This window comes from Pseudorca crassidens, chromosome 6 (genome assembly GCF_039906515.1).
Source record: "Pseudorca crassidens isolate mPseCra1 chromosome 6, mPseCra1.hap1, whole genome shotgun sequence".
Classification (NCBI taxonomy): Eukaryota; Metazoa; Chordata; class Mammalia; order Artiodactyla; family Delphinidae; genus Pseudorca; species Pseudorca crassidens.
The window spans coordinates 93,933,401-93,960,448 of NC_090301.1; the positions used below are offsets into that span (position 1 = coordinate 93,933,401).

The following is a 27,048-nucleotide window of genomic DNA, read 5'->3' on the forward strand; positions in this document are numbered from 1 at the left end:
ACCTTCCTCCCCACAAATATATCAGAAACACATCTACATGTGGAACAACTCCTACAGAACACCTACTGAACTGTGGCAGAAGACTGAGACTTCGCAAAAGGCAAGAAACTCCCCACGTACCTGGGTAGGGCAAAAGAAAAAAGAAAAAACAGAGACGAAAGAATAAGGACGGAACCTGCACCTCTGGGAGGGAACCTGCACCTCTGGGAGGGAGCTGTGAAGGAGGAAAAGTTTCCACACACTAGGAAGCGCCTTCACTAGTAGAGACCGAGGGTGGGCAGGGGGGGAAGCTTCGGAGCCACAGAGGACAGCGCAGCAACAGGGGTGCAGAGGGCAAAGCGGAGAGATTCCCGCACAGAGGATGGGTGCTGACCAGCACTCACCAGCCCGAGAGGCTTGTCTGCTCACCCACCGGGACGGGCAGGGGCTGGGAGCTGAGGCTCGGGCTTCGGAGATCAGACCCCAGGGAGAGGACTGGGGTTGGCTGCATGAAAACAACCTGAAGGGGGCTAGTGCGCCACAGCTAGCCAGGAGGGAGTCCGGGAGAAACTCTGGACCTGCCTAAGAGGCAAGACACCATTGTTTCGGGGTGCAGAAGGAGAGGGAATTCAGAGCATCGCCTAAACGAGCTCCAGAGATGGGCGCGAGCCGCAGCTATCAGCACGGACACTAGACGAGCATGAGACGCTAAGGCTGCTGCCGCAGTCACCAAGAAGCTTGTGCGCAATCACAGGTCACTATCCACACCACTCCTCCCAGGAGCCTGTGCAGCCCGCCACTACCAGGGTCCCGTGATCCAGGGACAACTTCCCCAGAACACATGGGGCCTCAGGCTGTTGCAATGTCACACCGGCCTCTGCTGTCGCAGGCTCGCCCTGCATTCTCTACCCCCCACCTCCCCCAGGCCTCAGTGAGCCAGAGCCCCCTAATCAGCTGCTACTTTAAATCCATCCTGTCTGGGCAGGAACAGACGCCCTCAGGAGACCTACACGCAGAGCCGGGGCCAAATCCAAAGCTGAACCCCAGGAGCTGTACGAACAAAGAAAAGAAAGGGAAATCTCTCCCAGCAGCCTCAGGAGCAGCGGATTAAGTCTCCACAATCAACTTGATGTACCCCGCATCACTGAAGTACCTGAATAGACAAAAAATCATCCCAAATTGAGGCGGTGGACTCTGGGGGCAACTGTAGACTTGGGGTTTGCTTTCTGCATCTAATTTATTTCTGGTTTTATGTTTATCTTAGTTTAGTATTTAGAATTTATCATCATTGATAGACTTATTGATTTGCTTGCTCTCTCTCTTTATAAGGATTATATATATTTTTTTTCTTTTTGTCTTTTTGTGGGTGTAGATGTATGCTTCTTTGTGTGATTTTGCCTATATAACTGCTTTTACCACTTGTCCTACGGTTCTGTCTGTGTTTTTGTTTTTGTTTTTTTAGTATAGTTTTTAGCACTTGTTATCACTGGTGGATTTGTTTTTTGGTTTGGTTGCTCTCTTCTTTCTTTTCTTTTTTTTTTATTACTTTTTAATTTTTTGTTATTTTTAATAATTTTTTTATTTTTTATTTTAATAACTTTTTTTTTTTAATTTTTTTTTCTCCCTTTTCCTCTGAGCCATGTGGCTGACAGGGTCTTGGTGCTCTGGCCGGTTGTCAGGCCTGTGCCTCTGAGGTAGGAGAGACGAGTTCAGGACATTGGTCCACCAGAGACCTCCCAGCTCCAAGTAATAAATGGCAAAAGCTCTCCCAGAGATCTCCATCTCAATGCTAAAACCCAGCTCTACTCAACGACCAGCAAGCTACAGTGCTGGAAACCCTATGTGAAACAACTAACAAGACAGGAACACAACCCCACCCATTAGCACAGAGGCTGCCTAAAATCATAGTAAGTCCACAGACACCCCAAAACACACCACCAGATGCTGTCCTGCCCACCAGAAAGACAAGATCCAGACTCATCAACCAGAACACAGGCACCATTCCCCTCCACCAGGAAGCCTACAAAACCCACTGAAGCAACCTTAGCCACTGGGGACAGACACCAAAAACAACATGAACTACGAACCTGCAGCCTGTGAAAAGCAGACCCCAAACACAGTAAGGTAAGCAAATTGAGAAGAGAGAGAAACACACAGCGGATGAGGGAGCAAGGTAAAAACCCACCAATCACACAAAGGAACAGGAAATAGGCAGTCTACCTGAAAAACAATTCAGAGTAATGATAGTAAAGATGATCCAAAATCTTGTAAATACAACACAGAAAATACAAGAAACACTGAACAAGGACCTAAAAGAACTAAAGAGCAAACAAATTATGATGAACACCACAATAAATGAATTTGAAAATCTCTAGAAGGAATCAATAGAGAATAAATGAGGCAGAAGAATGGATAAGGGACCTGGAAGATAAAATAGTGGAAATAACTACTGCAGAGCAGATTAAAAAAAAAACAATGAAAAGAATTGAGGAGAGTCTCAGAGACCTCTGGGACATTAAATGAACCAACATTCAAATTATAGGGGTCCCAGAAGAAGAAGAAAGAAAGAAAGAGACTGAGAAAATATTTGGAAAAATTATAGTTCAAAACTTCCCTAACATGGGAAAGGAAATAGTCAATCAATACCAGGAAGGGCAGAGAGTTCCATACAGGATAAAACCTAGGAAAAACACACCAAGACACATATTAAGCAAACTATCAAAAATTAAATACAGAGAAAAAGTATTAAAAGCAGCAAGGGAAAAACAACAAATAAGACACAAGGGAATCCCCATAAGGTTAACAGCTGATCTTTCAGCAGAAACTCTGCAAGCCAGAAGGGAGTGGCAGGACATATTTAAAGTGATGAAAGAGAAAAACCCACAACCAAGATTACTCTCCCCAGCAACAATCTCTTTCAGATTCGAGGAAGAAATTAAAACCTTAAGAGATAAGCAAAGGCTAAGAGAATTCAGCACCACCAAACTAGCTTTACAACAAATGTTAAAGGAACTTCTCTAGGCAGGAAATGCAAGAGAAGGAAAAGACCTACAATAACAAACGCAAAACATTAAGAAAATGGTAACAGAAACATACATATTGATAACTACCTTAAATGTAAATGGATTAAATGCTCTAAGCAAAAGACACACACTGGCTGAATGGATACAAAAACAGAACCCATATATATGCTGTCTACAAGAGACCCACTTCAGACCTAGGGACACATACAGACTGAAAGTGAGGGGATGGAAAAAGGTATTCCATGCAAATGGAAACCAAAAGAAAGCTAGAGCAGCAATTCTCGTATCAGACAAAATAGACTTTAAAATAAAGATTATTACAAAAGACAAAGAAAGATACTACATAATGCTCAAGGTATCAATACAAGAAGATATAACAATTGTAAATATTTAAGCACGCAACATACAAGCACCCCAATACATAAGGCAAATGTTAACAGCCATAAAAGGGGAAATCAACAGTAACACAATCATAGTAGGGGACTTTAACACCCCACTTTCACCAATGGACAGATCATCCAAAGTGAAAATAAATAAGGAAACACAAGCTTTAAATGATACATTAAACAAGATGGACTTAATTGATATTTATAGGACATTCCATCCAAAAACAACAGAATACATCTCAAGTGCTAATGGAACATTCTCCGGGACAGATCATATCTTGGGTCACAAATCAAGCCTTGGGTAAATTTAAGAAAATTGAAATCGTATCAAGTATCTTTTCCGAGCACAACACTGAGACTAGATATCAACTGCAGGAAAAAAACTGTACAAAATACAAACACGTGGAGGCTAAACAATACACTACTAAATAACCAAGAGACCACTGAAGAAATCAAAGGAGAAATCAAAACACACCTAGAAACAAATGACAATGAAAACATGATGACCCAAAACCTATGGGATGCAGCAAAAGCAGTTCTAAGAGGGAAGTTTATAGCAATACAATCCTACCTCAAGAACAAGAAACACCTCAAACAACCTAACCTTGCACCTAAAGCAATTAGAGAAAGAAGAACCAAAAAACCCTAAAGTTAGCAGAAGGAAAGAAATCATAAGAATCAGATGAGAAATAAATGAAAAAGAAATGAAGGAAACAATACCAAACATCAATAAAACTAAAAGCCGGTTCTTTGAGAAGATAAACAAAATTGATAAACCATTAGCCAGACTCATCAAGAAAAAAAGGGAGAAGACTCAAATCCACACAATTAGAAATGAAAAAGGATAAGTAACAACTGACACTGCAGAAATACAAAGGATCATGAGAGACTACTACAAGCAACTGTATGCCAATAAAATGGACAACCTGGAAGAAATGGACACATTCTTAGAAAAGCACAACCTTCCAAGACGGAACAAGGAAGAAATAGAAAACATAAACAGACCAATCACAAGCACTGAAACTGAAACTGTGATTAAAAATCTTCCAACAAACAAAACCCCAGGACCAGATGGCTTCACAGGTGAATTCTATCAAACACTTACAGAAGAGCTAACACCTATCCTTCTCAAACTCTTCCAAAATATAGCAGAGGGAGGAACACTCCAAAACTCATTCTACAAGGCCACCATCACCCTGATACCAAAACCAGACAAAGATGTCATAAAGAAAGAAAACTACAGGCCAATATTACTGATGAACATCGATACAAATATCCTCAACAAAATACTAGCAAACAGATTCCAACAGCACATTAAAAGGATCATACACCATGGTCAAGCAGGGCTTATCCCAGGAATGCAAGGATTCTTCAATATACACAGATCAATCAATGTGATAAACCACATTAACAAATTGAAGGAGAGAAACCATATGATCCTCTCAAATGATGCAGAAAAAGCTTTCGACAAAATTCAACACCCATTTATGATAAAAAAAAAAAAAACCCTCCAGAAGGTAGGCACAGAGGGAACTTTCCTCAACATAATAAAGGCCATATATGACGAACCCACAGACAACATCGTTCTCAATGGTAAAAAACTGAAACCATTTCCTCTAAGATCAAGAACAAGACAAGGTTGTCCACTCTCACCACTATTATTCAACATAGCTTTGGAAGTTTTAGCCACAGCAATCAGAGAAGAAAAAGAAATAAAAGGAATTCAAATCGGAAAAGAAGTAAAGCTGTCACTGTTTGCAGATGACGTGACGCTATATGTACAGAATCCTAAAGATGCTACCAGAAAACTACTAGAGCTAATCAATGAATTTGGCAAAGTAGCAGGATACAAAATTAATGCACAGAAATCTCTTGCATTCTTATACACTGATGATGAAAAATCTGAAAGAGAAATTAAGGAAACCCTCCCATTTACCACTGCAACAAAAAGAATAAAATACCTAGGAATAAACCTACCTAAGGAGACAAAAGACCTGTATGCAAAAAACTACAAGACAGTGATGAAAGAAATTAAAGATGATATAAATAGATGGAGAGATATACCATGTTCTTGGATTGGAAGAATCAACATTGTGAAAGTGACTATATTATCCAAAGCAGTCTACAGATTCATTGCAATCCCTATCAAACTACCACTGGCATTTTTAACAGACCTAGAACAAAACATTTCACAATTTGTATGGAAACACAAAAGACCCCGAATAGCCAAAGCAATCTTGAGAAAGAAAAACGGAGCTGGAGGAATCAGGCTCCCTGACTTCAGACAATGCTACAAAGCTACAGTAATCAAACAGTATGGTACTGGAACAAAAAAAGAAATATAGATCAATGAAACAGGACAGAAAGCCCAGAAATAAACCCACACACATATGGTCACCTTATCTTTGATAAAGGAGATATCTTTGATAAAGGAGGCAAGAATACACAGTGGAGAAAAGACAGCCTCTTCAATAAGTGGTGCTGGGAAAACTGGACAGGTACATGTAAAAGTATGAAGTTAGAATACTCCCTAACACCATACACAAAAATAAACTCAAAATGGATTAAACACAATGTAAGGCCAGACACTATCAAACTGGCCTTACACTATCAAACTCTTAGAGGAAAACATAGGCAGGACACTCTATGACATAAATCACAGCAAGATCCTTTTTACCCACCACCTAGAGAAATGGAAATAAAAACAAGAATAAACAAATGGGACCTAATGAAACTTCAAAGCTTTTGCACAGCAAAGGAAACCATAAACAAGACCAAAAGACAATCCTCATAATGGGAGAAAATATTTGCAAATGAAGCAACTGACAAATGATCAGTCTCCAAAATTTACAAGCAGCTCATGCAGCTCAATAACAAAAAAACAAACAACCCAATCCAAAAATGGGCAGAAGACCTAAACAGACATTTCTCTAAAGAAGATATACAGATTGCCAACAAACACATGAAAGAATGCTCAACATCATTAATCATTAGAGAAATGCAAATCAAAACTACAATGAGATACCATCTCACACCAGTCAGAATGGCCATCATCAAAAAATCTAGAAACGATAAATGCTGGAGAGGGTGTGGAGAAAAGGGAACACTCTTGCACTGTTGGTGGGAACGGAAACTGATACAGCCACTATGGAGAACAGTATGGAAGTTCCTTAAAAAACTACAAATAGAACTACCATACGACCCAGCAATCCCATTACTGGGCATATACCCTAAGAAAACCATAATTCAAAAAGAGTCATGTACCAAAATGTTCACTGCAGCTCTATTTACAATAGCCAGGACATGGAAGCAACCTAAGTGTCATCAACTGATGAATGGCTAAAGAAAATGTGGCTCATATTTACAATGGAGTATTACTCAGCCATAAAAAGAAAAGAAATTGAGTTATTTGTAGTGAGGTGGATGGACCTAGAATCTGTCATACAGAGTGAAGTAAGTCAGAAAGAGAAAAACAAATACCATATGCTAACATATATACATGGAATCTAAAAAAAAAAAAAAAAAAAAAGGTTCTGAAGAACCTCAGGCCAGGACAGGAATAAAGACACAGACGTACAGAATGGACCTGAGGACACGGGGAGGGGGAAGGGTATGCTGGGACGAAGTGAGACAGTGGCATGGACCAAATGTGAAACAGATAGCTAGTTGGAAGATGCCACATAGCACAGGGAGATCAGCTTGGTGCTTTGTGACCACCTAGAGGGATGGGATAAGGAGGGTGGGAGGGAGACGCAAGAGGAAGGAGATATGGGGATGTATGTATAGCTGGTACACTTTGTTATAAAGCGGAAATTAACACACCATTGGCAAGCAATTATACTCCATTAAAGATGTTAAACAAAAATGAGCAAAATCATCTCCATAGCAGATATACAAAATGGCCAATAAGCACAAGAAAAGATGCTCAACATCACTAATCATTAGGGAAATGCAAAACAAAGCCACAATGAGATCAAAACCACTTTACACCCATTAAGATGGCCACAAAAAAAAAAAAAACACAAGTGTTGGTGTGGATGAGGAGAAACTGGAACCCTTGTGCATTGCCAGTGGAAATGTAAAATGATGCAGCTCCTGTGGAAAACAATATGGTGGTTCTTCAAAAACTTAAAAATAGAACTACCAATGATCTAGCAATTCCATTTTTGGGTATATACCCAAAAGACTTAAAAGCAGGGACTCAAACTGGTATTTGTACAACCATATTCATAGCAGCATTATTTGCAATAGCCAAAGGTAGAAGCAACCTGTGTCTAATGACAAATAAATGAATGGATTAACAAAGTGTAGCATATACATACAATGGAATTTTATTTCAGCCTTAAAAAGGAATGAAACTGATACACACTACAATATGGGTAAACTTTGAAGACACTATGCTAAGAGAAACAAGCCAGACATAAATATTGGATGATTCCTCTCATATGATATTGTTAGTGTTTAATGAGTATAGTTTCAGTTCAGGATGATGAAAAAGTTCTCGATATGGATGGTGGTAATCATTGCACAACAGTGTGAATGCACTTAATTAATGCCTGAAGTGTACACTTAACAATGGTTAAATTGGTAATTTTTTTACAAGTTTTCTTATGTTCTTTACTAAAATGAAAAATTTATAATTTTTGTAATGCAAAAGACACATTCAAATTAAAAGAAAAATGACAGGCTAGGCAAAAGATCTGAAACACAGTTATTAACAAAGCCCTTCTATAACTCAATAAGAAAGACAGTAGAAAATTGGTCAATGTATATAATGAGCAATGAGCAATCGAAAGGGAAATTCTAATGTTTAATAAACATGAAGGAACACTCATTTTCAACAGTGCTCAGGAAAATAAACATAAAAATTAGATAGTTTTATATTGACAAAAATATAATGAAAATCGTTTTGGAGGACTGAGGAAATGTGTGCATTCATGTGCCATGCATGAGGAGAGCAGAAGTACATTCAATCATCTTGGTGGAAAACAAAGCTGTATTTATCAAAAATAAAAAACACATTCCCTTTGACTTAGTAATCCTACTTTTAGAAGTGTTATAGAAATATTCATACAAGTCTGGAAATGTATGTACAAAAATGCTTACTACCCCAAGTGCTACAACTGCAAAAATTGAAAATTAAATATCCTTTCAATAGGAATATAAACAAAGACATTATGGTACAGTTATACAGTACACTACAATGCAAGCATTAAAATAATGAGATAAATGCCTGTGTCTTATCTTGGAAAAAAAGCCAACAAAATATAAAGTTTTTTAAAAAAGGCAGTTGTAGCACAAAACAGATCTTTTTTTTTTAAAGGTATGACACACACACACGGGATAGAATATCAAACAGTTAAACACTGTTAGCTCTGAAAAGGAGATGGGCGGAAAGGAAGTGATGAGGAGGAAACTGTCACTTTTGAAATACAAACATTATTTGATTTGGTTATATTATTTTTGTAATTACAGGGTATTTTAAATTTTAATAAAAATATTCTGACCTCAAAACTACAGAATGGAAAGGACAGGAAAGACAATTTCAGGAAACTGACTTCAGAAGATAACCTTCTAGGCCATATGACAGATATCTTGCCCCCAAATATTTCTCCATACAATCTAAAGCTGTTTATTTACTTTTCTTACATTTTTCTGAAATTCCACTGGTGTCCTCTTAAAAACATTAAAAACTTGAGCATTATATGGTGGAAAGGAATTCAGGCTAGGAGCCCAAAAGCAGTTCCTGTGAATTACTTTAGTCATTGATAGGATAAGGAACTCTCCCTGGAAGAGTAACAATTTCAATTTCATTTTTATTTTCCTTTAGCATTTTAGTAACATACGAAACCAAAATACTTCTTGTAAGATCAAGTGATTATCACCCATTCAAATCTTTTTTAAATAAATTAATAAAAAACTACACTCTACTAACCCAAGTAAGATTAGCATTATATTTTGGAGATGGGGATAGAAACAGGAAACAAAGGAAAGAAGTAGGTAATTTTGGAGCATTCAACATTTTAAGGGTAGGGCGGACCATCAAAACTTGAGGCCAGGATACCAGAGACTGAGTAAAAGACTAGGGAGGTAGAGGTATATTAAGGACAAATTTCACTGTCTTAAAAATTATTAGACCTGTGTGTGGGGTACAGAACTTCATGATCGGACTTCCCTGGTGGCACAGTGGTTAAGAATCCGCCTGCCAATGCAGGGGACACGGGTTCGAGCCCTGGTCCGGGAAGATCCCACATGCTGCAGAGCAACCAAGCCCGTGCGTCACAACTACTGAGCCTGCGCTCTAGAGCCCACGAGCCACAACTATTGAGCCCACGTGCCACAACTGAAGCCCACACGCCTAGAACCCGTACTCCTCAACAAGCCACTGCAGCGAGAAGTCCACGCACTGCAACAAGTAGCCCCCGCTCACTGCAACTAGAGACAGTCTGTGAGCAGCAACAAAGAACGCAGCCAAAATTTAATTAAAGAAAAAAACTTCAAGATCAAGTAAGCCTTTGGATATGTACTCAACCAAAACAAAATACATTAATTTTTTAAATAGTAAATGCATATGAAACAAAATTTAAAATAGTAGCTTTTATTTAATCTTTTTTGAGTCACAGGTTCCTTTAAGTATCCAATGAAAGCTCTGGACCATCTGCCAGGAAAATCATGCATATTCACATTAAAAATTAAGCATGTATAAAAAAATTAAGCATGTACACAATTTAAAGAGACCTAAGACTCTGGGTTAAGAACTCGTATTAAAGAGACGTAAGACTCTGGGTTAAGACTCCCTCTGTCCACAAAGAACTTCATCCTTTAAACTGGCTTAACTCTAATTCTACTAACATGATAAAACCTAACTTCCACCATAATTTTTTTTCCTAAATTTTTTATTTTTATTTATTTATTTATTTTTGGCTGCACCACATGGCATGTGGGATCCTCGTTCCCTGACCAGGGATCGAACCCATGCCCCCTGCATTGCAAGCGTGGAATGCTAACCACTGGACTGCCAGGGAAGTCCCAACCATAACTTGCTTAAGCAACTGAGTTCAGAGATCTAATTTGGGATTAACTGCTTGAACACCTACAAGTCATTAGTTGTACACTTTATGGAGGGAGGAACAGAAAGAATACAGCCCTCCATTGGTGTCCGCAGAGAACTGGTCTACGGACGTCTCTCCCACAGCCCCCTAAGATACCAAAATCATCAGATACTCAAGTCCCTTACATAAAACAGTGTAATATTTGCACAGAAACTATGCACATCCTCTTGTGTACTTTAAATCACCTCTAGATTACTTATAATAACTAATACAATGTAGATGCTATATAAATAGTTGTAAATACTATGTAAATAGTTGCCAGTGCCACAAATTCAAGTTTTGCTTTTTGGAACTTTCTGGAACTTTTTTTTTTTACAATATTTTTGATCCTCAGTTGAATCTGCAGATGTGGAACCCACAGATACGGAGGGTTGACTATACTGATAGCTGAGGAATAGATAAAATGACTATGGAGTAAAGAGTTAAAGTATTTAACAATCTGGAGGTGAGGGAGGGTAGAGAGGTTGTTGTTTTGTTTTTTTTTTTTGCGGTACGCGGGCCTCTCACTATCGTGGCCTCTCCCGTTACGGAGCACAGGCTCCAGACGCGCAGGCTCAGTGGCCATGGCTCACGGGCCTAGCCGTTCCGTGGCATGTGGGATCTTCCCGGACCGGGGCACGAACCCGTGTCCCCTGCATCAGCAGGCGGACTCTCAACCACTGCGCCACCAGGGAAGCCGAGAGGTTGTTTTAATCAACAGGAAGCAGAATAACAATTCCTGATCCATAGTAGGAACTCTATAAATGAATGAATGAAAAGTGAATAAAACAATAAATAAACAAAAGGAAGGAGCTGAAGAGACTTACTACATGGCTCCAGTAATAGGGAGAGAATTTTAATATTTTGGGCACTACCCTGAAAACATAATTTAAACATTTCCTCCTCACTATAGAAAAATACAGTCAAAATTCTCAACAGCCATATTTACAACCAAATTTTTAGAAAATGACTCACCCATTAGACTTCCCAATTGCAGTATATATAAAATTCATTAGGAGGAAAAAATCAAATTACTAAATCAAAATCAAAGAAAAAAGGAGAAAAATTACTAAGTCAAAGGAGGAAAAAAATAAAATCAAAATATAAAGAAAAGGGCTACCTACAAAATTAAATGCAGACAAATTCAACTAAATACTAACTTACTTTAAAATACACCAGGGACTTCCCTGGTGGCGCAGTGATTAAGAATCCACCTGCCAATGCAGGGGATGTGGGTTCGAGCCCTGATCCAGGAAGATCCTACATGCCATGGAGCAACTACTGAACCTGCACTCTAGCGCCCTCAAGCCACAACTACTGAGCCCACGTGCCACAACTACTGAAGCCCACACGCACAGAGCCACCACATGCTAAGCCACCACAACGAGAAGCGGATTCCTAACAAGTGTGCCACCTGGGAAGCCCCCCAAAAATCTTTTAAAATATACGAAGATAAAAACTATGAAATAATAGAACTAAAAATGTCTGAAGAGACGTCTCATCTATCTCTGATGAAACCTGAACCTTTACCTGAAACTTTTCAGCCAAAATACATTACGTAGTTTTATTTTTTCCCAGCTAGGTGCTAAGTTTTTAACTTCTAGGAGCTCTAAGGAAGCAAATGATACTTTTTATAGCAAATAAATGTTAAGTAATTCTATTAGTTTATATTCTATTCTACTTAAGCAAATATCATTTTAAAGCTTCTGGTGAATACTTTTAAGAGAGGCAACCTCAGCAGCAGCAAAAACTAATTGAGATGGCCCAATGCCACAAAGGAAATAAGCACTAAAACTAGAATTCCTGAGAGGGAAGGACTGGGAGTGTGGGATTAGCAGATGTAAACTATTATACATAGGAAGGATAAACAACAAGGTCCTACTGTATAGCACAGGGAACTATATTCGATATCCTGTGATAAACCATAATGGAAAAGAATATGAAAAAAGGAATGTCTGTATGTGTGTGAGTCACTCTGCTGTACAGCAGAGATTGCCACAACATTGTACATCAACTATACTCAATAAAAAAAATTTTAATTTAGAAATCATCAGAAAACTACTAGAACTCATTAATGAATGCAGTAAAGTTGCAGGATACAAAATCAGTATACAGAAATCTGTTGCATTTCTACACACAAACAACGAACTATCAGTAAAAGAAATTAAGGAAACAATCCCATTTACCATCACATCAAAAAGAACAAAATACTTAAGAATAAACTTATCTAAGGAAGTAAAAGACCCACACTCAGAAAACTGTAAGACCCTGATGAAAGAAATTAAAGATGACACAAACAGATGGAGAGATATATCGTGTTCATGGATTGGAAGAATTAACATTGTTAAAATGACCATACTACTCAAGACAATCTACAGATTCAGTGCAATCTCTATCAAAATACCAAAGGCATGGGCTTCCCTGATGGCGCAGTGGTTGAGAGTCCGCCTGCCGATGCAGGGGACGCGGGTTCGTGCCCCGGTCCAGGAAGATCCCACATGCCGCGGAGCAGCTAAGCCCGTGAGCCATGGCCGCTGAGCCTGCGCGTCCGGAGCCTGTGCTCCGCAACAGAAGAGGCCACAACAGTGAGAGGCCCACGTACCACAAGAAAAAAAAAAAAAAAAACCAAAGGCATTTTTCACAGAACTAGAATTTTTTTTTTTTTTGGTCTGTGCCACACAGCATGCAGGATCTTAGTTCCCCAACCAGGGACTGAACCCTTGCCCCCCATAGTGAAAGCAGAGTCCTAACCACTGGATCACCAGGGAATTCCAAACTAGAGCCAATAATTTTAAAGTTTCTTGGGAAACTCAAAAGACCCCAAATAGTGAAAATAATCCTAAAAAAGAAGAACAGAGTTGGAGGAATCATGCTCCCTGACTTCAGACTATACTACAAAGCTACAGTAATCAAAACAGCATGGGGAATTCCCTGGAGGTCCAGTGGTCAGGGCTCCACGCTTTCACTGCCAAGTGCCCAGGTTCAATCCCTGGTCAGGGAACTAAGATCCCGCAAGTCGTGCAGCATGGCCAAACAAACAAAAAACAGTAAGATACTGGCACAAAAACACACATAAATCAGTGTAACAGAATGGAGAGCCCAGAAATAAACCCACACACTTAGAGTCAATTAATCTATGACAAAGGAGGTAAGAATATACATTGAAGAAAAGACAGCCTTCGATAAGTGGTTCTGGGAAAGCTGGACAGCTACGTGTAAAAGAATGAAATTAGAACATTCTCTAACACCATATACAAAAATAAACTTAAAATGGATTAAAGACCTAAACGTAAGACCAGAAACCATAAAACTCCTAGAAGAAAACATAGGCAGAACACTCTGGCATAAGCTGTAGCAATTTTTTTTTTTGAATCTTTCTCCTAAAGCAAAGGAAATAAAAGCCAAAATAAACAAATGGTACCCAATTAGACTTAAAAGCTTTCGCACAGCAAAGGAAACCACCAACAAAACAAAGAGACTACCTATTGAATGGGAGAAAATATTTTCAAATGGTATGACTGATAAGAAGTTAATTCCCAAAATATACAAATGGCTCACACAACTCAATATCAAAAAAACAACTCAATATGAATGAAAAAATTGGCAGAAGACCTCAATAGACATTTTTCCGAAGAAGATATACAGATGGCCAACAGGCACATGAAAACACTGTTAATCATCAGAGAAATGCAAATTAAAACCACAATGAGATATCACCTTACACCTTTCAGAATGGCTATCATCAAAAAGACCACAAATAGGGCTTCTCTGGTGGCGAGGTGGTTGAGAGTCCGCCTGCCGATGCAGGGGACGCGGGTTCGTGCCCCGGTCCAGGAAGATCCCACATGCCGCGGAGCGGCTGGGCCCGTGAGCCATGGCCGCTGAGCCTGCGCATCCGGAGCCTGTGCTCCGCGGCAGGAGAGGCCACAACAGTGAGAGGCCCGAGTACCACAAAAAAAAAAAAAAAAAAGAAAAAAAAGACCACAAATAACAAATGTTGGTGAGCATGTGGAGAAAAGGAATCCCTCATACACTGTTATTGGGAATGTAAGTTGGTGCAGCCACTGTGGAAAACAGTACAGAGGTTTCCTCAAAAAACTAAAAACAGAACTACCATATGACGCAGCAATTCCATTCCTGGGTATATATCTGAAAAAAACAAAAACCCTAATTCGAAAATATACATGGACCCCAATGTTCATAGCAGCATTATTTACAATTGCCAAGATATAGAAACAACCTAAGTGTCCATCAACTGATGAATGGATAAAGATATGTTTTTTATATATATATATATACACACACACACACACACACACACACACACACACACACACACACATGGACTATTACTCAGCCATAAAAAAGAACAAAATTTTGCAATTTGCAGCAATATGGATGGACTTGGAGGGCATTACGCTAAGTGAAACAAGTCAGGGAAAAGCAAATACTGTATGATATCATCTACATGTAGAATCTAAAATCTACAGCCAACTAGTGAATATAACAAAAACGAAAGCAGACTCACAGATCCAGAGAACAAACTAGTGGTTATGGGGTGGGAGGGGTGGCACTATAGGGGTGGAGTGGGAGGTAACAGCTATGTCTGTAAGACAGGCTCAAGGATGTATTGTACAACACAGAGAACATAGCCAATATTTTGTAATAACTGTAAATGGAAAATAATCTTTAAAAATGGCATAAAAATTTTTAAATAGCAAAAAGGAAAAAAGATGTGATATATAGATACATATATACACACACACACAATGGAATATTACTCAGCCATAAAACAAGAATGAAATTTTGCAATTTGCAACAACATGGATAGACCTGGAGGGTCTTATGCTTAGGGAAGTAAGTCAGAGAAAGGCAAATACTGTAATCACTTATATGTGGAGTCTAAAGAATAAAACAAACAAATGGATGTAACAAAACAGAAATAAAATCAGAGATATAAAGAACAAACTAGTGGCTACCAGTGGAGAGAGGGAAGGGGGAGAAAATCAAGAGGTACAAACTATTATGTATAAAATAAATAAGCTACAAGGATACATTGTACAGCACAGGGAGTATAACTAATATTTTATAATAACTATAAATGGAGCATAACCCTTAAAAACTGTGAATCACTGCTGTACACCTGTAATTTATATAATATTGTACATCAAGTATACCTTAATAAAAATAAGTTAAGAAGGGGCTTCCCTTGTGGCGCAGTGGTTGAGAGTCCGCCTGCCGATGCAGGGGACACGGGTTCATGCCCCGGTCTGGGAAGATCCCACATGCCACGGAGCGGCTGGGCCTGTGAGCCATGGCCGCTGAGCCTGCGCGTCCGGAGCCTGTGCTCCGCAGCAGGAGAGGCCGTAGCAGTGAGAGGCCCGCGTACTGCAAAAAAAAAAAAAAAGAAACAAACTAGAATTCTAATACAAGCCATATGATTGTAGGGCCCATACTCTTTTTTTTTTTGGACCACTTCATTTATTTATGTATTTTTTGGCTGCACTGCTCTGCATGCAGGATCCTAGTTCCTTGACAAGGGATCGAACCCGTGCCCCCTGCAGTGGAAGCGTGGAGTCCTAACCATTGTACTGCCAGGGAATTCCCTAGGGCCCGTACTCTTCATCGCTATGCTATGCTGTCTCTTAAAGATATCGTCTGCCATTTATTACAATAAAATTTTTAACACAGTAACAGCAAAGAACTCCAAAAACTTCCAATTTGAAAGCAGAGGAAATATAAAATATTTTTCCTTCTGTATAATATCCAGAAAAGCTACAGACATGATTACTATTTAAAGGAAAAAGAGTATAAACATTAATTTAAATAATCCTATTCCTAAAAATGTTACAGGCAACTCAATGTTGCTTTCATTTTGATTTACTTCATTTCAGAAACACCATATTCTCATCACTGACTGATCCTCAACTGTCTAGTCTCCCAAAACTTTAGCGTTTAAAAAAATCTCCACTCCCCCCACTCTAATGATCCATGTGACACTTCGGTGTTTGGAGAGAAGGCAAATAAAGAAATATAAATTGTTTATAATGGTGGTATCAGTCACAAGTCTGACCTATTGTTACTGTAGTTTGGGAAGTTTCTCAACAAGAGCAAAACTATAATTAAAATTTATTTTACATTTGCCTTATGAAATTTAAGTACTGAAACAAATGTCATTCCAGTCTACTGGGTGGGTATGAAAAATCTCAACACATTTCAATACTATTAAAGTCATTCTTCTTTTATTAATATTCTAAAGTTAATAATCTTCCTTCCATAAGCAAGAATTTTTCTTCCATAATAATCTTTCTTCCATCTTTCTTCTTATCTTTCAGTGAGATAAGAGTCAGTCACTGACTGGGACTTCCCTGGTGCTCCAGTGGGTAAGATGCCTCACTCCCGATGCAGAGGGCCCAGGTTGGATCCCTGGTCGGAAACTAGATCCCCCACGCATGCCGCAACTAACAGTTCTCATGCTGCAATTAAGAAGCCCGCGTGCCGCAAACTAAAGATCCCACATGCCGCAATGAAGATCCCAGTGCAGCCAAAATAATTAAAAAAAAAAAAAGAGCATAAACAGTTCTATTCTCAGATCATGCCATACCTAAACTTAACATCTCATGAAAAGTACTTCAAATTTTTGCTAGATACATAGAATCACGAAATTACAAGACTAAAAAGAATTTAAAAGGTCATTTCTTTAATTTCCTTGTCTTCAAGCAGGATCATATTCATACCACCAAGATTTTTATCTATTTTATTAAGCCCAAGAAACTAAAATTCCAAAATCTGCCTTAGAAACCTATTCTAATACTTCCTTATGTAATTTTACATTTTCTTAAATCTCTGAAGCCAAAAAGAGCAGAGTAAAATAGAAATGTGGGTCTTTGAAGGCAAGCGTGACCTACTATCCTGCTTAAACCAACTTCTGACAACATGGCTTTGGGGAAATTACTACAAGCACCCACGCCTCATTTCTTGTCCATAAAATACGGTAATAGTTCATCACCAAAATTTGTCTAAGGATTAACAGGCGGAGTCACAATTATGTTGCATAGTACCATAGCTAATAGTCAATAACTGCCACTTCCTCCTCTTTTTTTTTTTTTTTAATCTTTGGTTGTGATGGGTCTTCATTGCTGCACATGGGCGTTCTCTAGTTGCAGCAAGCGGGGGCTACTCTTCATGGCGGTGCGCAGGCGTCTTGTTAAGGTGGCTTCTCTCGTTGCAGAGCACAGTCTCTAGGTACACAGGTTTCAGTAGTTGCAGCATACGGGCTCAGTTGTTGCGGCAAGCGGGCCCTAGAGCACATGGGCTTCAGTAGTTGCGGTGCATGGGCTCAGTTGTTGTGGCAAGCAGGCCCTAGAGCACGTGGGCTTCAGTAGTTGCGGCGCATGGGCTCAGTAGTTGCGGCACATGGGCCCTAGTGCACATGGGCTTCAGTAGTTGCGGCACATGGGCTCAGTAGTTGCGGTGCATGGGTTCTAGAGCGCAGGCTCAGTAGTTGTGGCACACGGGCTTAGGTGCTCCATGGCATGTGGGATCTTCCCGGACCAGGGATCAAACCCGTGTCCCCTGCACTGGCAGGCGGATTCTTAACCACTGCGCCACAAGGGAAGTCCCTCCTTGCCTGGTTGGACAGATTAACCCTCCTTTAGATAAAACTTATAAAATCTGTTTTTAAAAAAAAACATTTTTTCAAGGCTCTGGAGAGTGACCAAATGGAGACAGAAACTTGAGAGTTTATCCATGAAAAAATGAAACTGCATCCAATGAGATCTGCATTTTGTAACTTCTCGTCTAAGACAGCAGTCTCAAATTTTTCTGCCTCAGGATTCCTTTACTTTCTTAAAAGTACTGAGTACCCCATGTAAGAAATTAAAAAGGAAAAAAAATTTAATTTTTAAATTCACTTAGGGCTTCCGTGGTGGCACAGTGGTTGAGACTTCGCCTGCTGATGCAGGGGACACGGGTTTGTGCCCCGGTCCGGGAAGATCCCACATGCCGCGGAGCGGCTGGGCCCGTGAGCCACAGCCGCTGAGCCTGTGCGTCCGGAGCCTGTGCTCTGCAACGGGAGAGGCCACAACGGTGAGAGGCCCGAGTACCGCAAAAAAAAAAAAAAAAAAAAAAAAAATTCATTTAAAATGACAATGAACTTATTACCTATTAAAATAAAATTTTAATATTTTCCAGAACAAAAAAATATTAACAAGAAGAACGGTAGAGTTTTACATTTTGTAAATCTCTTTATTATATAGTTTTTAAAAGACAACTGGATTCTCATATCTGCATCTTCATTCACTCTTTGTAATCCATTGTTCTTCCTGAAGCATATAAAGAAAAAAAGGCATCACATACACAATATAGTTGGAAAAGGCAAGACCTTGTCAACCTTGAAAGGCTCTCAGGGTCCAAAAGAGGTCCTCAGACCACACCATGAGAATTTCTGACCTAATGGCAGTCTAATCTGTGCACAACTAGGGGGTAAGCCCCAAAATTTGCATATAAACTCTGCCCCAAATCTTGGTTAACTGCTAAAGCATGCATGTGCTGTAGAGACTCCAGGGTACAGTGACAAAGAAGGAACTTAAAAGAAAAGATTTCAGCTGTTGTCACCACTGAAAAGAGAATGGAATTTTAATCCAATTAAGCAAACTGCTTGCTAGAACAAAAAAATATTCTTCAGAGAACACAACAGAATCTAGTCCCTAAATTTCATTCAAAATACAAGCGTAAAATTAAGAAATTACTATCCAGTATACACACAGAAAAAACACAAAACAAATAAAAAACCAAGAAAATGTGACGTATACACAAGGGAATACAGTAAACAAAATCCAACCTCAAGATGTAGATGTTGCAATTGGAGGACTAAAGGAAAATATTTTCAAACAACTTTAGAGATAAGCAATCACAGATAATTGGAAATTATAAAAGGAACCAAATACAAATTCTACACTAAAAACTACAATAATTAAATTGTAAGATACATTAAGTGGGTTTAACAGCAAACTGGAGACAACAGAAGATAAATCCTGAGAAATTATCTGAGAGAAAAAAGACTGAGGAGAGCAGAGCCTCAGAGACCTGTGGAACAGTATCAAGAAGTCAAACATAACTTAAATCACAGAAAAAAAGAATAGGCCAGAAATCTGTTTTTAAAATAATGGCCAAAACTTCCCCAGTTTGGTGAAAAACAAAAAATTTACCTATTCAGTATTAATAAAACTAAACAGGAAAAATACAAACAAAATAAACCTATGCACATTCATAGTTAAGACGGCCTAAAAAGATACAGAAAAAAAAATCTTGAACGTAGCCTGAGGAAAAAAACACCTAGCTAGAACAAAAATATAAATGCCATCTAACTTCTCAGCAGAAATTATAGAGAACAGAAGACAATGGAACTGTAACTTTAAAGAACTGGAGGGGAAACTTTTCAGCCAGAATTCTTCAGCAAAACTACTCTTCAAAAATCAAGTAAAATAAAGATACTTTTAGATAAAGAAAAACAGTATTTTTAGCCAGCCAACAGTATGGCAATTCTTCAAAACATTAAAAATAGAATTAGCATATGATGCAAATATTCCACTTCTGGGTACATATCTAAAAGAACTGAACGGGACTCAAACAGATATTTACACACCCATGCTCACAGCAGCATTATTCACAAAAGCCAGAAAGTGGAAATAACCCAAGTGTCCATTGATAGATGAATGGATAAGCAAAATGTGGTACATATACATCCAATGGAATATTATTCCAACTTAAAAAGGAATGAAATTCTGACACATTCTACCACATGGATGAACCTTGAAGACATTAAGTATGCTAGGTGAAACCAACCAGATACAAAAGGACAAATATTGTATGATCCCACCTATATGAAGGATGTAAATTAGTGAATTCATGGAAACAGAAGTAGAACAGTGGTTACCAGGGGCTTCGGGTTGGTGGGGAGGGGAGTTTCAGTTTGGGTTGATGAAAACTTCAACAATGTAACGCCACTGAATTTTACACTTAAAAATGGTTAAAGTGGTAAACCATAAGTACAAATCGTCCTTGATTTATGATGGTGTTATTATGGCCCAATAAACTCGTAACAGGTTAGAAATATCGTTACGTCAACATAATACACCTAATCTATCATATATTATAGCTTAGCCTAGCCTACCTTAAACATGCTCAGAACACTTAACATTAGCCTAGTTAGACAAAATCATCTAACACAGAGCCTATTTTGTAATGAAATGTTGACTACCTCATGTAATTTATTGAGTACTCAAAGTGAAAAACAGAATGGTTACACGGGTACAGAACGGTTTTAAGTGTATCAGTTGCTTACCCTCGTGACTGAATGGTTTACTGGGAGCTGCAGCTTGCTGCCCAGCATCACAAGAGAGTACTGTACCACACAGGCTAGCCTGGGAAAAGATCAAAATTCAAAGTACAATTTCCACTGAGTGTATCACTTTTGTACCATACCCATCGAAAAATCCTAAGTCAGACCACCATAAGGTGGAGACCATCTGTATATATTTTACCACAATAAAAAAAAAATTAATCAACATACTTAACCATATTCAGAGAATAAAAAAGAAAAACCAGGGACTTCCCTGGTGGCGCAGTGGTTGAGAGTCTGCCTGCCGATGCAGGGGACACAGGTTCGTGCCCCGGTCTGGGAAGATCCCACATGCCGCGGAGCGGCTGGGCCCGTAAGCCATGGCCGCTGAGCCTGCGCTCCGCAACGGGGAGAGGCCACAACAGTGAGAGGCCCGCGTACCACAAAAAAAAAAAAAAAAAAAAGAAAAAAAGAAAAACCATGTGATTGTTTCAATAGGTACAGAATAAGATTTGAATAAATTATACCCATGATTTCAAAAAAACCTCTCAGCTAATTAAGAACAGAATTTCCCCTCTGTTATATGAAAAATCTACAATTCTGAGTATTGAAATGCTGGACATTTCCCCCCTAAAATTGGGAAGGAGGCAAGGATGTCTACTCTCAACAATTCCATTCAAAATTTTATTAAAGGTCCCAGTTGGTGCAATTAAAAATACGAAATGCAAGGTACAAAAATTGAAAAAGAAGTAAAACTGTCCCTATTTGCAAACAAAATGACTATGCATGTAGAAGATGCAAAAGAATTAACAAAAAGATTATGAATCTTTACATTTAACCAGGTCTCAAGATACCAAATCAATATACAAAATTCATTGTATGTCTATGCACTAGCAACAAACGAAAAAGAAAATTTAAAAACAATTCCATTTACAACTGCATCATATAACATATTTAGTAATAAATTTAACAAAAAAAATGCAAGACCTCATCAAAAACTATAAAACATTGCTGCGATAAAGATAACTTAATAAGTGAAGAGATGTCAAGCTTCAAGATTGTCAAAATGTTACTTCTCCTCAAAGTAATCTATAAATTCAACACAATCCCAATCATAGTCCTAGCATAATTATAATGTTTTTATATAAACTGACAAGCTCATTCTGAAATTAATAATGAAAACAAAGGTCCTAGAATAGACAAAACAATTTGGGAAAACAACAAAAGCTAGAGAATTTACATTAACTAAATTTGGGACTTACTCTAAAGCTATTCAGTGGTTCTCAGTTGGAGGCAATTTTGCACCTCAGGGGACATTTGGCAATGTCTAGATACATTTTTGGTTTTCACCATGGGTAGGATGCTACTGGGATCTAACAGGTAGAGGACAGGGATACTACTAAAATTCTATAATACGCAAGACAGCCCCACAACAACCTGGCCCAAAATTTCAATAGTGCCATAACTGGGAAACCCTAAACTACAGTAGTCAAGACAATGTGGTATTGACATCAGGATTTTCAAACAGATTAATAAAACAGAATACAGATTCCAGAAGATGATCCCCCTAGGTCAACTGTCTGACAAAGGCAACAAAGCAATTCAATGGAGAAAAAAAGTGTTTTCAACAAAAGGTTCTAGAACAAGATAGCCATAAGTAAAAAACTGAACTGTGATTCCCACCTCACACCATACATGTCATTAGTTCATGATGGGTCATATACCTAAATAAAAGCTAAAATGATAAATTCTAGAAGACAACATATCTTCACAACCTAGCAAAAGTACTATCTGTGAAAAGACTTAAAAGCAAAATATATAATAGAACTAAAAGATCTCTACAACTCAATAAAAACTCAACCCAATTTAAAATATGGACAAAAAACTTGAACAGTCATTTCACAAAAGACAACACACAAATGGCTAACAAGCACACGAAAAAAGTAGTCAATACCAATATTCATCACAGAAATACAAAAGTAAAACCAGAAAGAGAAATACAAATTAATTCCACAAACTACATACCCATTAGGAGGACTAAAATTTACAAGGCTGAAAACGAACAACTGTTGGTGAAAATATGAAATGACCCAAACTCTCACATATTGCTAGTGGGTAGGTAAAATGTTACAAAAGATCTAGCAATTTCTCATAAAGTTAAGCATACACTTAGCCTATGACCCAGTAATTCTACTCCTAGGTATTTACCCAAGAGAAATAAAAACATACCTCTACAAAAGGCCTCATGTAAGAATGTTCTGCTTTATTCATAATAGCAAATATGTCTGTCAACAAGTGACACACTGTGGTATATTCATACAACAGACTACTACTCAGCAATAAAAATACTGATACCTGCAACAACCTAAAATAATCTCAAATATTATGTAAAACAAGCCAGCATAAAGAGCATGTACTGTATGATAGCATGTATATCCAATCACAGAGCAGGCAAAAGTAATCTATGGTTTAAAAGAAAAAAGGAAAAGAACAGCAGATGCCTTGGAAGGGCAGGGGGCAGGGGGGGTTGCAGGGAGAAGACATGAGTGAGGAACATGGGAATCAAGTGGAAAGGTTCACTATGGACATTTCTGGGATGACAGAAATGTCCAATCTCTTGAGTGAGGAATCTTACATGATATAAACATTTATCAAAATAAGCAGTTTTGTGCATTATGTAACTTTATTTAAAAAAAATCTAGTAGGGGTGGTGAGTAGATAGTGGTAATATTGAAATAAGAAATAAAAGAATTGTTGAACCTGAGTGACACACACATGGAGGTTCCCTATACTATTTTTGAAATTTTCCATAATTAAAGGTATTTAAAAAATAATTTCTCTTAATTCTCCCTCAGTGGAGGAAGAGAACTGGTAATCACTGTCCATGATATAAACTACAATCTCTTACTAAGGTATGCTCTAAATTTTCTTTTTTATGCTGAATATATACAGCATATATATACTCCTTTACACTTTCTTTAATCTTATTCATCATAGTTACAGCTCACCTTGAAATGTGTTCATATTTTCCATATTTGATTTATTTACTACTACCTGTAGGGAAAAAACACTCCTTTTGCCCCTACTACCTGATAGCAATATGCTACCTACTTTGAATACATTACCCAACTTAAATCCCAAAGTTGAATTTAGCATCTAGAATTTTAATCTTATTTACTTATTAATTACCTCTCTCTCATGAAAATTCATGTGCAATGGCAAACAAGGATCTTATCCTATTCACTACTTCTTCAGACATGGCACATAAAGGATACCCAGTGAATATGTGTAAATCAAAGCATTAAGGAATATAGTATCAGAGCTCACAAATACACAGTTTAGCTCTCTTTTTGACAGTACAAATCACTTCCCACTCCAGTTATATCCAGCTTATTTTGCCTTTTATTGGCTTTTATATCAACTGCTATGTTTTTGTTTCAAGTGGAATAGAATATCTGTGTTTCAGAACTTCACATTTCCTCTATCCAAAAATACAATCATAAAATATTTAAACACAGTTGATTTAATGTATATATATTACACTATATTAAATGATGTGATTTCTTTTTCTGCTCTTATTCATATGGATAAAGAAAAAAATCATAGTATTTTGAGAGTCTCAAATTCTGCTAACATCACAATTAAAGCTGAAAAACCCTAGCAAATATTGAGAATTGAGAGTTCCTTACATAGGGATAAAATGCAGTTAAGTATAGATTTATTTTTCTTTTTTTTTTTAAGAATAGATTTTTAACAAAAACAATGATCAAATTTACTTGAAAAGCATTTACCTAACAAAGAGAGCATCTATATAAGCTTAAAATCAAATTGTTAGTTCCCTTCAGTGAAATACAGGAAATCTAGGTTTGTTCTCAGAGTACGTGTTTCAGTAAACATTTGGAGCATGGTTTATGAGCAAAACTATCAATATCTTAAATTAGGATTAGTTTCACCTCAATTTTGAATTTTTTTTTCATTCTTGTTTTTCATTCTCAAATATCCTCAAAACATCCATAAAGTTATAAAAGAAGAGGGGAAGGACAAACATTATTAGTGGTATCATAAAAAACAAAAACTGAGAAAAATAACTACTAATGACATCAAGTTAGTTTTTGAAACCAAGATTTTTCCTCATTAGTTACGCAAAATACTACCCAAGAAGTTGGTAGTTGCAATTTTTCTCTGACCAAAAAAATCTGAAAAACTATTTTTGAACATTCTAAGGGAGAAAGCAAGAGAGAAGTAAACATCAGGAGAAACAGAAATAAAATCACTCACAAAGAATGACATTACACATACAAAATTTTATTATTTAAAAAACAGGTCACAAGTATCTTACAAATATTGTTCGCCATAGATTCCAATCCAAGTTCTTCCAGATGCCGTTCTATGTTCATAGATTATATATAACTTGAAAAGCATTTACTTTAAATGTACCAAATGCAGCAAAAGACTTAAAAATAGAAGTTTTAAAGCAAATACTCATTTAGAGACACCAGCAAATATATCTGACCTTTTCAAGTGGCTTTCCCAAAGAGTTTCCAATCAGTTTCCAGTCATTCAAGACTTCTTCAATTTTGGAAATAAACCTAGGAAAGAGGAAAAAACTTTCTAAATATGTAACCACATTTTTTCCTATTGTTATATAATTCCTTTAAAAGTTTTTTTTAATATTTTAACACTTTCAACAAAGAAGGCTGAGTAAGTTTAGTATTGTTAGCCTAATTTATGGATGTGAAATGAAAATGAAAATAATCTTTAGCCCAAGAATTCTTAGATTGAGGGACTTCCCTGGTGGCCCAGTGGTTATGAATCTGCCGGCCAATGCAGGGGTCACGGGTTCGATCCCTTTTCCAGTAAGATCCCACATGCCGCGGAGTAACTAAGCCCATGTGCCACAACTACTGAGTCTGCACTCTACAGCCCGTGTGCCGCAACTACTGAAGCCCGCGCACCTAGAGCCCGTGCTCTGCGACAAGAGAAGCCACCACACTGAGAAGCCTGCGCACTGCAAGGAAGAGTAGCCCCCACTCTCTGCAACTAGAAAAAGCCCGTGTGCAGCAACAAACACCCAATGCCACCAAAAATAAATAAATTTTAAAAAATAATAAATTCCCTTGATAATACGTGGATTTAAAGTTTCTGCTAAAAAAAAAATCAAAACAATGCAAAATTGTTTAGATTTCTTAGATTGATTTTTTTTAAGTCTACTGCCAACCCAACAAAACCTGTTCTGCCTTCTATAAAATATAAGAGTAAATCCCTCCATATTGAAATGAATATAATAAATTTGAGACAGGAAAACTGACAGACTAAAATGATACTAGTAAAGATAATTATGAAGCTAATGATTTCTTCACTACCCTCCAAATAACTGATCTATTTAAATTAACTTTTCCTTTAAAGATACTTATGAATTCCCTGATTTGCCTCCCCCTCCCCCAAAAAATATTATTTGGGAACTTTCCCATTAAAACAAAACAAGTTTTAAGGGACAGCTGGCAAGAAACTGAAAGTAGATTTGTCAGCTTTAAGGAATAATCAACAGATTTTTAAACTATTCACTGTCTGATTTTAATTCTAATGATCAAGCAGAACTATTAAAGAGAATGAACGCTGACTAGCAACATGCTCAATTTCAGCAAATGAACACCGTCACATCTCAGTAGCAGTGTTCAATACATATTAAAGGACACTGTCAGAAGACCTGTTATTACTCTAATAAGCTGCCTTCTTACACTGTACGTGTACGATGCAATCTAACAGCAACACGGCTCTCCTAAAACACTTACATAGTATTGCTAGAGTGCTAGAGTACTAGAGTTAATTCTAGTCAAAATATATTCAAAAGTAACAGGTTTTTCCTGTCAGTGACATTATAAATTATTTATTTACATTCTTGGTGTAACGGTAGTAATGGGAGTTTTTATGATTCAACTGAACCTTCTAATTACCTCCTCTTTAAAATTTAAAAAAAGATATTAATTAATACAATATTTTGAGGGGGTTAAAATGGCAATTATCAGTTTTTATGAAGAGTGCTCTAGAAATAAATAAACACGTTTGCAAAAAAAGAACTAAAAAATTTAAATGTAGGCATACGTGAGCAAAAATCTGTATGTGAAATACACATTACATTTATAAAGGTAAAAAACTAGAAACTGCCTTAAAGTCCAACTGCAGCAACCAGCTGTAAATTAATGGTACATCCATTCAAAGGACTAATA

General features: G+C 37.7%; 1 protein-coding gene across 3 annotated transcripts in view; it reads right to left on the bottom strand.

Annotated features, from left to right (window-relative positions):
• The window catches only part of RAB3GAP1 (RAB3 GTPase activating protein catalytic subunit 1), a 124,409-nt gene that overhangs the window by 94,036 nt on the left and 3,325 nt on the right, over positions 1-27,048 (bottom strand). For all 3 annotated transcript variants that reach the window (XM_067742099.1, XM_067742098.1, XM_067742097.1), the window contains exon 3: positions 25,335-25,410. In XM_067742099.1, coding sequence (XP_067598200.1) covers positions 25,335-25,410 — 76 coding nt within the window. The remainder of the gene's footprint in view (positions 1-25,334; positions 25,411-27,048) is intronic.